The sequence below is a fragment of the Micromesistius poutassou genome, assembly GCF_964030765.1.
Source record: "Micromesistius poutassou genome assembly, chromosome: 2".
NCBI classification, from domain to species: Eukaryota; Metazoa; Chordata; class Actinopteri; order Gadiformes; family Gadidae; genus Micromesistius; species Micromesistius poutassou.
The window spans coordinates 2111118-2123849 of NC_140272.1; the positions used below are offsets into that span (position 1 = coordinate 2111118).

General features: G+C 44.2%; 1 protein-coding gene across 1 annotated transcript; it reads right to left on the minus strand.

Annotated features, from left to right (window-relative positions):
• Positions 1-177: 177 nt before the first annotated feature.
• rdh20 (retinol dehydrogenase 20) lies at positions 178-3278 on the minus strand (the record flags this gene model as incomplete). Its single annotated transcript, XM_084464521.1, has 5 exons — positions 178-298; positions 949-1080; positions 1462-1607; positions 2043-2141; positions 2826-3278. 5 exons carry the CDS (start codon positions 3276-3278, stop codon positions 178-180), a joined length of 951 nt encoding a protein of 316 aa, XP_084320647.1.
• Positions 3279-12732: the final 9454 nt, after the last annotated feature.

The window sequence follows — 12732 nt, forward strand, 5'->3', positions numbered from 1 at the left end:
AATACATAAACCTCCTTGATCCTTACATACTCATCCTTCACATACTTGGTACAACCAACCCAAATGGAACAAAGAAAACGGGGCCTCTTGTTGGTCCATTTACACACGTCCCCAGCCCTCCATCAGACACCTTGGGTTGCTATGGCAACGCAAGGTGCTGAGTCTGCTCCGCTGGGACTATTCCACCATGATGGGGAGGGGGGACTCTCTGTTGTTCATGGTGTCGATGAAGGGGTACATGCACTTGTCTGAGCCCATGAAGCGGTAGGTGACCACGTTGGATTCCCAAGGCAGCAGTCTGCAAAAGGAAGAATGGAAAATAATAAGGGCAAAGTCATTAGCCAAACGACCAGGAGCAGATGGGGAAATGAGCTAAAATGGTGGTAGTCTGAGGAAGACTCAAAGGGGATTCATATGATTGGAATCGGGATAGCAGCAAGGCCGCTGGATCGCCCGGTTCCGGGTTTGATCCCCAACGTCCACACCGCCTACATCTATGCATCTGTAGTGAGATGTCTTAACCACCACCTGCTCCTTAAGATGAAAGCACCTCCTCACTGACTAGTACCACCTAGTGGACAGAGTGAGGCTGCACCTACGCCTCACCTCGCTGACTAGTACCACCTAGTGGACAGAGTGAGGCTGCACCTACGCCTCACCTCGCTGACTAGTACCACCTAGTGGACAGAGTGAGGCTGCACCTACGCCTCACCTCACTAGCTGCATAGTGGACATATAGTAAGGTGGTACTTACACCTCACCTCACTAGCTGCGTAGTGGACATATAGTAAGGTGGTACTTACACCTCACCTCACTAGCTGCGTAGTGGACATATAGTAAGGTGGTACTTACACCTCACCTCACTAGCTGCGTAGTGGACATATAGTAAGGTGGTACTTACACCTCACCTCACTAGCTGCGTAGTGGACAGAGTGAGGCGGTACTCACGCCCGGGACAGGAAGGGCAGGTAGGTGAGCCGGGGGATGCAGACCAGGGGCTGGTCGATGAGGATGGCGTTCATGGCCTGCTCCACGCAGTACTGGGGGTCCAGTGGGGGCAGGATCATCTCCACCTCGTCCCTACACACACACGCCGACACTAGACGGCATCAGGCTCTGTGGAGGTGGACTCCGGTGGAGTTTCAACCCGCCATACCGATCTCATTACTTACTATCACATTGATTTGTTGGCAATTTATAGTAAATTCAAATACCCTTTTCTAATAGTGCTAATCTTTTTTTCTTTTCTTTTTTTTTTTACAGCAATTCATTCATTTCATTTCAAACCTTTATTTACACTCGTAGGGCATTGAGGTTTCCCTCATTACAATGACGACGAAAAGCGACTTACAATAAGTACATTCGTACAACCTTAAATGATGTATATATATATATATTTTTTTTTTCTGACCTTAAAACCGAATCCTGTTCCCTTTCACCACTGTTCACTCACTTTCTCACCTGATCTTACAGCCTTTGAACATGCCCGTGTCCACGATGTAGGGACACACCAGGGTGGTCTTCACCCCGTCCACCTCCTCGGCCAGCAGCTCGTGGGCCATGGACTCGTGGAAGCCCACTGCAGCGAACTTACTGGCACAGTAGTCCTTGGATCGCAGCACAACACACAAAGTACAACGTCTATTAGCACCACCGCATCACTTGGGGGGGGGGGGGGGGGGGGGGGGGGACGTTTTATCTAGACACCGACGTGATGAAGAGAAAAGGATGGTTGGAAAGGTTTGAGGGCTAATCGAGCCAACACAATCAAAGCCAAAGTGCCCGTGTTGTGGTTCAACATTACATTTCCATTTAAGGCATTTAGCAGACGCCTTTTTCTCCAAAGCGACTTACAATAAGCACATTGGTCAGAAGGAAGAGGAACAACAATATATCGCTGACGGCACAACGCCAGTGACGTACCGGACGTCTTATAACAGTGAAGAACCGTGTGAAGTCGAGTGTATGTATTTATGCATTTATTTTCATCCGCCCCACCCCGCCCCCCCCCCCCCCCCCCCCCCCCCCCACCCCCGCCTCACCTCGACGCAGGGCGTGCTGAACAGACCCAGGACGCTGGCCACGGTCACGATGTGGCCGTGGTTGTTGGCCTTCATCTGAGGGAGGAATGCCTTCACTGTCTGAGGACACACACACACACACACACACACACACACACAGACAGACTCGACATGTTACTAATAGCAGCCAAGTGAAAGGATGCTCACATGACTTGCATACATTTCAGGCGTATTTCCTGTATCACATGAACAAGCTAAGATCGACGCATTGGGGTTTTCTATTAAGAGGATTGCAGAAGGAATCTAGATGCATTTGAATCTCAAGGGACAAAGCTGTTAATGCTTCACAATGTACAAAAGGCATGACTCATACCGCCAGTAATCTGGGCTTTGTATTGTATTCTAGGTGCTGAGAAAGGGACTTTAGATTTTCCAATTGGACCTCCAGTGGTTTTGCTGAGACACACATTTTTGTGTTTTGGGTTTGAATGAATGTACAACCACGTCAACAGTGCTCAATTAAAGGCCAAAAGCTACAATCAGGTTAAGCAATTGCTCATGTGGCGTCTCAGGCAAAGTATGTATATATGTATATGTATTCATATCTGGTGAAAATATATTATCCAAATCATTTTCATTCTTCTATTCATTCTATTCATAGCCACCACATGAGCAGATACACACCCACCACACCCAAATTGTTTTCAATTGGCCTTCCAAAGATTCTCCTGACCCACGGTCCCCCACCCACCCTACCCTCCTTTCCTCGCTTAATTCAGCTAGAGACTAGGACGTGGTCCTCACCCAGAAGAGCGCATGGCAGTTGACCTTCATGGTCCTCTCGATCAGCTCGTCCGGGCAGTCCAGCATGCGCTTCCCCGCCACCACCCCCGCGTTGTTCACCAGGATGGTCACGTCCCGCCCCAGGTCCTCGCGCACCATCTCAGCGGTACGGTACACCTCTTGGCGGCTGGTCACGTCCACCGTGTACGTGTGCGCTTTCCCGCCCATTTCGCGCACCAGGGCGGCCGTGCGCTCGTTGGAGGCGGTGTTGGTGTCCCACAGGACGACCTCCGCGCCGTGTTTGCTGAACTCTTGGGCGAACAACTGGCCGAGGCCTCCGCCGGCGCCGGTGATCAACACCAGCTCTCCGTCGACCGGCTTGGTGCGAGGCCGGAGCACCGCCCGGAGAGAGTTGCGCAAAACGAAGTAGAGCACGTCCAGGAGCATCATCTGGAGGTCCATGAGGAAGATCATCTTGGACCTATCGTTAGTTTCCCCCACGTGATTTCTTGGCTTGAACGTTAAATAGCAATGTTAAAATGACAAACAGACGGTGTTTCCCTCCCTGTCCGAACCCCCTCACCACCGTTCTGGGTTTTTAAACACTTTTAAACAGCAGGATTAACGGAATTGGCCTGAGCCCCTCATGGATTCACGTGTCTCCTGAGCCGTGACGTAGGGTGGTGTGTGTTTTCAAAGTGAGGCCTTCTCGTGGCTCACTGTGACGAAGACCACAGCGAACCCAACAGCAGTGTCCAGTGTTGATGTGTCCGGAGTATACTGTAGATACGATGTCACCGCAACTAACAAGCACATGAACACGTTTAGAAGTCATGTCAGTCTTGATGATAGGATTTCAATACTGTATTATCTGTACCAAAATCAAATAAGTATCTAAAAGAGATTGCTTCAGTCACTAAAGTGCCTTAAGGTAGCATTGATTCCCTTTTCCATTATTTTCCTGTCCCAGTTCTTCAATAAGCTATTAATTGACAAATGCACTATAGGCCTATAAAGTTTATTTTGTGATGAAATTGAATTCCCTCCATGCAATTAGGCTCACAGACCTTTACTATGAAACATAAGAACATAAGGAGATTATCTGTATTGGAACAGTAAATCTCTTCCATACTTGCTTGTTTCGCAAGAATGCATATTTCTGATACTATGTGCCTGTTTGAGAACACTAAAGACATGTTCATTCTGGCAGCTAATTAGCCAAAGAGGCTATTTCTAGTGGACACGTGAGTGGATTTTCTGACCAAGGGGTGTAAATGAAGGGGGACAAATATCAAGTTATATGGTTTTATACATCAGGCTGTAGCTAAACGGGTATCGGGCCCTCGGCTGTTATCCTAAAATAGGGCATGGAGAGGATTGTTGACCTTGTGAATGGTTCTGTACATCCCTGAATAGGCCTGGGCAATAAAACAATAAATTATCGTATTGTGATACTTTTGATCAATATCAATATCAGTATAAAACATGTTCAATATATATCAATAAGAGACTGGACCACCGGATCTAGCAGCTGGGTTTGTTACACAAACACAACCTTCCATACTTATTTACAATATTTGAGTGTTTTCCATTGTTGTATCGACATTGGAATATTTATCAATGCAGAACAGTGGAAGGTCATATTAAGTGTTAAACAGAAGTGTTTAAATCCAGCATGGTAATTCCTAGTCTTTTTAGGTCATTAAAATGATCAATAGTTATTGATATCGATCAATATGATCAAGTAATATCGTGATATGTCTTTCAGCCATATCGCCCAGGCCTATCCCTGAATGTAAAACATGGGTCTTCTAACTCCTTTCTCAATTCGCGTTCTCGTGTGTTCTCGTGTACTTGCGTTCTCGATAAACGTCATCAGTGGTAGCCCAAGCACTGTTCCAATTCCAAGTACGCGAGAACGCGAGTACTGTCGTAAAACCCGTGTGTGTTCTCGATGCGTTCTCGATGAGGCCGTTCCACCGAGGACGCATCGGAGGTGACTCGTGTGGACTTGGGACCGTTAAATATCCCAGAATGCATCATCGAGTCCGCTGCTGTTCCAGTTGCAGAGTGCGTACTCGCGTTCTCGGAAGTCTGTACTTGAAAGTCCGGACTTGCCAAGTACGTACTTCCAAGTCCGCGAGAACGTAGTCCGCGTACTTGGTATTGAGAAACGGCCATTATCTTAGTGAGAAAGTAGCCGTTTCTCAATACCAAGTACGCGAACTACGTACTCGCGGACTTGGAAGTACGTACTTGGCAAGTCCGGACTTTCAAGTACAGACTTCCGAGAACGCGAGTACGCACCTGCAATTGGAACAGCAGCGGACTCGATGATGCATTCTGGGATATTTAACGGTCCCGAGTCCACACGAGTCACCTCCGATGCGTCCTCGGTGGAACGGCCTCATCGAGAACGCATCGAGAACACACACGGGTTTTACGACAGTACTCGCGTACTTGGAATTGGAACAGTGCTTGGGCTACCACTGATGACGTTTATCGAGAACGCAAGTACACGAGAACACACGAGAACGCGAATTGAGAAACGTTTTTGCAGAGCCATAGCCTACACATTTTGACACTTTGCTGATTTACTAATCAAGTATGACTGATTAGATTAGCCACAGCTGGGAGGTGGCTCACTTCTTAATTCAAATGGAAGCAGCGAGGCTGTACTTAATTTTCTACTAATCGCTTCTGGACATTGGCTTAATTTTGGTGACTAAATAATGATATGGGCAAATCTGTAAAAAAATAAATTCTAGCCATCGCATATCTAGTTGATGAACACGAGGGGAATTGTCTTTGTCACGTGCCGTCTGATATATAAAACCCTAATAATTGTGTGTTCTTTTGAGGCCACACGTTGTCCATTGATATTTCAAATGCATACTTCAACTGGCATGGATTATTCAGCAGTTATCTTACATAATTGGATGTATAATTTAGGTAAACTGTACTGAGGGGATACTGTTGCCAACTATTGAGCAAGGCTTGGAAAGAGAAGAAAAGCTCTGTTGGGATCAAAAGCTTTAAGCCTGAGTAATACGTAGACGTTAGCGCGCAGACAAGTCCAGTTGGCAGCAAGTGTTGATGTTTCCTAACCGGTTTCGACCTGCCTGTAGAACAAATCTATCAATCAGTGAAACAACACTAAAATAGCTCTGGTTATCCGTCTATCAACATGTTTATGTGTTGGTGGTCTTGTGTTATTTGATGTCACATTATTATGTCAAAGCCATAATATTCTCGATATATGTTTATATAATTTATATTATTGAACATTATTAGATGTTTAGTTTCTTGCTCTCACTGTGGAAATGTGCCAGACGGTTGGCTGTAAGAGAGTCCTCAAACACTTGGATACAGAAGAAAGAGTGTGTTTTATGACATAACGCCTCAGTGTTAGCATGCAGACAAACCTGTTTCCAACCAGTCAGTCGAAAACATTAATGCATACATATTTATAAGTAACTACACACGAAGGCAACATGTATATATTCAGTCATATTTGCTATCTTCCAGCAGCAGCAACATATTTATTCCAACCTCAAATTAGATGCCAATTTTACATAATTGACCAATTGTTCAAATACTTCTGAATTCACTCCATCGCTATAGGTTAAGGTAGTGTGAGCACAGTTCTGTTGTTTAGTGTTTACTTATTTAGTCTGTGTATGTCCTTGTTTAGATGTTAACGGGTCAAGCAGTTCCTTATAATTTAGGAATACTCTCAGCTCTCGTAACCTTCATGTGTCCAGAGCTCTGCTTCTATTTCTGGAAGGGAGTCTCAGTAGCCTGTGTATAGTGTTTCGTATTGATTTAATATTTCAGATTGTTTGTCATGTCTCCAGGCTGTTCACTGGGGCGTTGCCTGGATGGAGGGCAGCCCTGACACATGCAACATGTCTTCCTTTCTGCTCACTGACGCACGCAACGCCAGCCTGCTGTGTTGGCTGCACGCCTCATCTTTCACAGCGGCGTTGTCTGCCTGTCTGTTGTTTACCCCTGGCCGATTCAGCCATTCTGTCTCTGTGTGTGGGTTGGTTTGTCTGTCTGACAGTCTGTTTCTGTTTTTGCACACACACATGCACAAATGCACACACATACACTGATGCACACACACAGACTGCACCCTCGCAAAGCTACACGCATGCACACACACACACACACACACACACACACACACACACACGCCACATGCATACAGACACATATATACACATGCAGGCGCACAAACACACTCTCACACACACACACACACACACACACACACACACACACACACACACACACACACACACACACACACACACACACACACATGCCCACAAACACACGTGCACTCAACACAGCACATTTGGAATTGGGAACAATCATCTGGGTGGAGTCCTTGAGAAGTGTTTTGATTAGCCCCAATTATGATTATACTTGCATGAATAATGCAAGTAGCGGTTTAATAAATGTAAAACATTTTCAAGGGATTGTGAACACATGACCCAGGGTGGTCGTTGCTGGAGTAGAAGTCTGTATAGCAACACACTGTTCTGCACTGACACCTTATAATACATGCCTCTCATTCTGCAGGGAAAGACTTACATTACTGTATCCTTTCATTGCTATTTTCCCTGATCACATAAAAATAATGAATGTATTCATGGCGCCACCTTCAATCATTCAAAAGGCATAAAATCGTACAGATAATAGGTCTGCGTGCAGAGTGTGGTTGAAGTTTGTTTCACCATTTTCCCTTGTATAGGCCTACCATTGAAAAGGTCAAGAGCTGATGCAGTTTTCCAGCATTTTAACCACTCCATCACCCATGACAACTGCTGCAAGGGAAATTATATTTATGAGAAGTTAATAATTCTCTGTCTATTAATTGTATTCTACATTTTATCGCCACTTAGTTCTTTCTTTAGTGTTCCATTAAGCTGTATTCTATTTGACAAGGCAGATGTAACATCATATCTTTGCTGTTAATGAAGCAAAACGACACTGACTGCGAGTCGTAACATGCCTTAACGTTTGGTCTGCTACACAAAAGGCGAATTGTTTCCATTTGTGTATCTAGGCAGAAGGACTGCGATGGTCTTCCACTAGATGGCGGTATTATACAACGTTAACCCAGTTAAAACAAGTGACGCTAAAGCCATGATAAAACATGTTTCTGTACAGTAGCTTTCGGGATTCTTGTTGATTGTTGGCCTTAATATGGAAATATGCCTATATTATGAAACGGGATGTCTTCTCTGACCCAGCCAGTTCCATATCCTTATTTTCATTTTACAATTTCATAGACATATATGACTGCAAACTTTTTTTTTCAAGAGAGAATATATGCAAGTCAATAATGATTGTGTGCAGCGAATGTAAAGTCATTATATTTATTTTGAGTCATCCAATGGAAACGTTGCCTTCCTAAAATAAATAATAAAAACTTGAGACACTGAGACACATTTCTACGGGACAAACGACTGGTTTCGTGTGAATCACGAACCAGTCACAGCTCCAAGGTTACCACATGCATTTAACAACAGAACATTGATACAGAAACTACAGCATAGAAAGTCAACAAGTAGAAATAGTGCTTCCTTTTTTCTTTTTCTTTTTTACAAAACAAACAGCATTAGGACCTACAAACAACATTGTATAAGAGCTGGGGAAGGTAATTTTTAATTTATTATCCAATTCCCTGGAAAATGTCCAAGTACTTTGCTTGATGGCTTAGGCTGGGTGGGTCAAGTCCACTAAGAAGTTCAAACACAAAAAAAGTTAGCTCACTGCTTCAAATGTTAAGTTGAATGTATCCTTGAATTCTAAAACAGAATTGCATTTGCATTTAGCTTTTATTTGCAACATTTAAAACCCAATGTCGTTGAAACAAGGTGTACTGAATTGACCCAGCCCATTGGCAGATTAAAGGAGTCTGTTTGACACTGGCTGCCCCAGTGCACTTAGGACAGTCATGGGTTTCAGGTGGAATGACTAAAACATGTTAGCATGTAGCATGACCCAGCCCAGAGGCAGATAAAAGGAGTCTGTGTGAGACTATTGGCTATACCAGTGCACTTGGGACAGTCATGTGTTTCAAGTGGAATGACTAAAACATATTAGCATGTTAGCATGTAGCATGACCCAACCCAGTGGCAGATAACAGGAGTCTGTGTGAGACTATTGGCTACACCGGTGTGCTTTGTGAAGCCCAGTCTTGTGTTCCCGGTAGAATGACTAAAACTTGTTAGCATGTAGCGCAACAGCCGGACTCACTTTCTCACTCGAGTCATAAGCCATCCTACACATCAATTCCGGATACAACACATTGTGTGTTATATTATGCAGACTGGTACGAACCACTCAAGGTATGTGGAGCAATAGGCCTTTCATCCAGACTGTGAACAGGGCTTGGATGTTGCTGTATGGCCTGGGGAGGAGATGTCTGCTTGATAAAAGTACTGCAAGAGTTCCACATGACCATTGGCTCTAGGTGGATGACTTGTTGCTATCAGGTCACAGTATCACAGTCTAGAATTCAGTTGCGAGCGAAGTCACTATCAAATGGTCCTTTATGCTACCTCTACAAAAAGCTTAGAATAGTACAACGCTAGAGTCGGTCAATACTTTACTTACTGTCAATACTCAATATTTTTTTTACGTTTTGTGTGCACGCGTGGATGTGCATGCAGTTGTTAATACCATACACGTTGAAACGCCTGTTGTTTATGGTGCTGGCTGCCCCGCCTATGGAAAATTGATTGTCGTTATTCTACAGGAATATTTCATTCAGAGAAAAAGGCTCCCTGACTATCTTAATACTGAAGTTAATGGAGGATTACTGGAGAACATGGACATTAACATAAACAATAAAAGACACTAATCTTTTCCGTCTTTCACGTCTCAGCCCCGTTGATGAGCTATGCCGTGCAGTAAATCCTAATGTTTACTCATGTCTGCTTCATGCAAAAGCCATGACGGTCGTTTGTTTAACCAATGATCATTCCTAGATATCGATCTGGATAGGTATAGCTGTGTCTCTGTCTCAGTAGATTGCAGTGAGGGTGCAAGACGGACACATTAATAGCAAGATGCAGGATCCCGTAATAAATGCTAATAAATGTAATCTAAGCTAATTGTCATCAAAGGCCACTTGGGACATATTTTAATTGTAAAATGGAACGTTAGCTAATTTTGAATACTAATATAATATCCTCTCATCATGGTTTCATGTAGGCCTATGTTTCCAACATTTCCTCATTGATCATTTTATCAATTGTGCTAAATAACATTGGGGCACTGATTTGAGGGAAATTCCCAGATACAAAATGGAACAACACTTAGCGTCCAAGCACAAGAAAAGGACACCATGTAAGGCCTTGGTAAAACAAAAGCAATGTGGTAAAAGATAAAGTCCAGAGGATTTTCCCCATCTTCTGTGTATTGTAATATGATCAGCCTTCCCCTTCTTGCCCTCTCTGCTCTGAAGGATACGGGAAAACCAAATATTGTTGACACATCAAAAGCATCACAAATGAAACAGAAAATGAATGAGTGTGTGTGTGTGTGTGATACACTATCGTTCGCTGCGTAATGAAGGTGGAAATACACTGTAGGTACGGAGGGACATCAATGGGTTACAACAACACACAGGACACACTCACACACACACACACACACACACGCACACACACATCTCCAGTGGAAAAAAGCTGCTTCTTTGCTTCTCAATTGTGTATGATCCACATTGCTAAGATACCCCCCCTCCCATGCCCACCTCCACCACACTGGCATGTAGAAAAACAGAGATTCTCTTATACATGCACGCCCGTGCACCCTTCCGCTCCCTTCCTGCTCATTGCTATTCCTTTCACGCTCGCCTCACTGTGAAGCCCGATCAGCAGCCTCTCTACGCTGAAACGCTCCAACTTTAGCGTCAGCGGAGAGACGCAGGGATCAAATCATTCTATTAGCAGATCTAATTGATTGTGTCTGGGGGAACCACATCGTACTCAGTGTTCCTGAATACCGGAGTGCAATGCGTGGTTACAAAAAATCCCCATTGTTTAGTGATATTTAGTAATTATCAAATTATTCAAAAGCATACTTTCTTAAGAATCATTTAGATGAACGCAAAACCATCTGGTTTTGCGATATAATGGCGATTGTATTAGATGAATAATCAATGTGCTTGTTATTCATTACATATACAGGGAGGCTATAGATTCCTTGTTGTCGTCTTTCGACTTCTCGTATCTGTGCAGAGTTCAAGCATTCACTTTTTTACACACTGCCTGTGTGTGTGTGTTTTCCTTGTACATGTGATACATAGGATGCAATCAGACCATGAAACCCCAATTAACATTGTGGAATGCTGGCAGGCAGCATCGCCATGGAAACAGGCTGTAGCTAAGCATATCCCTTCAAGATCGTTACCGTTTCATACCTGTACATTTCCTGTGCCCTTTTGGTCTGTGCAGGATGTATGCATTGCTAACATTTGTGTGTGTCTGTGTCTGTGGGGGGGGGGGGGGGGGGGGGGTTGAAAAGGCTTGCAGTCACGTTTCAGTCCTGTTGTTATGGTATGAGAATGAATCCCTTCTCTGTCCACAATGACAAACAGTCACGCAGTGTTTTTTTGTTTTTTTTACAATGGATGTATCAGAAACATGTCAGTGATGATCTGGAAAGGTATACTCTTATGCAGTAGTAGTAAGGTATACTACTACTAGTATAAAGGTATACTCTTATGCAGTAGTAGTAATCCATGTCTGTGCTTTTTTTGGTATGCTACTTCAAACAACAAGCTAACCCTAATGTGCTTTCTTATGAATGTGGGACTAATCACGGAGTCGTGAGAGATTAATTTCTTTAGCGACCAATATGTTGTACCTGTATCACCGAGTCTTGCTCTACCACGTCACCCATCAAAAGATATAGAAAAGACTGAACATGGATCCCAGACAATATTCACAGGTAGAGACCAGAGAGGTGGTACTCTCCGCTCTCAGCTTGACAACAAAGATGCGAACAACATTACAGTCTGGAGCTTCCTAACACCAGCTTCTGCTTGACCAGCACACAGAACTTCAGAAAGGACCATGTACCACTTATAATAATAATAATAATAATAATAATAGTAATAATAATAATAATAACAATAATAATAACACATTAGACTAGAGCATATCACATATTCCTAAATTGCTAAATGTATCTTATCTATAGAAAAATAAATCAGGTCGGACAATCTGCAAACTTGTATACATACATTTCTTTTAGGACATACAAGCAAACATTCACATGTGTGTGTGTGTGTGTGTTGTGTGCATTGTATTTGTGTGTGTGTGTGTGTGTGTGTGTGCGTGCATGTGTGTACAAGGTAATGAGTAAGGCCAGATTTTGAGATGGAGGGTGCAAATAAGGAGGGTGCAAGCGTCTAGGTCCTTCGCCTCTCGTTTCAACACCACCACCAGAGGAGACGGGAACCGGATTCAGTAGGAGGTGAGGTTTCCCCTCCGGGGAATATGAAGAAGATGACCCATAGAATGCTCTTTGTGTCCCCTCTCTCTGTCCCATTAACCATGCCGAGGAGGGTCACCATAACATCTAATTTCCGGTTTTCCTGTTGGGAAACCCTGGAATACTGACAAATTTTGGATTGCTTTCCTTTTCTTGTGGCGGTCGAGTAGCAGAAGAAAGTGAAAAAAGGGGCAGTGACGTTCTCCATCTCGGGGGGGGTCATTTCCCCAAAGTGCTCACCACCGAACCTGAGGCTCTCGAACAATCTCTCGATTGTTCCATGTCCCAGCATAGTGTGACACACTTTGTCACCCACCCCACACCCTCCCTCCACACCCTCCCCCCCCATCCACCCCCGCGCTCTTCCTCCCCGGCCTATGTTCTGTTATCTGTTGTTCATCCAGAGTGT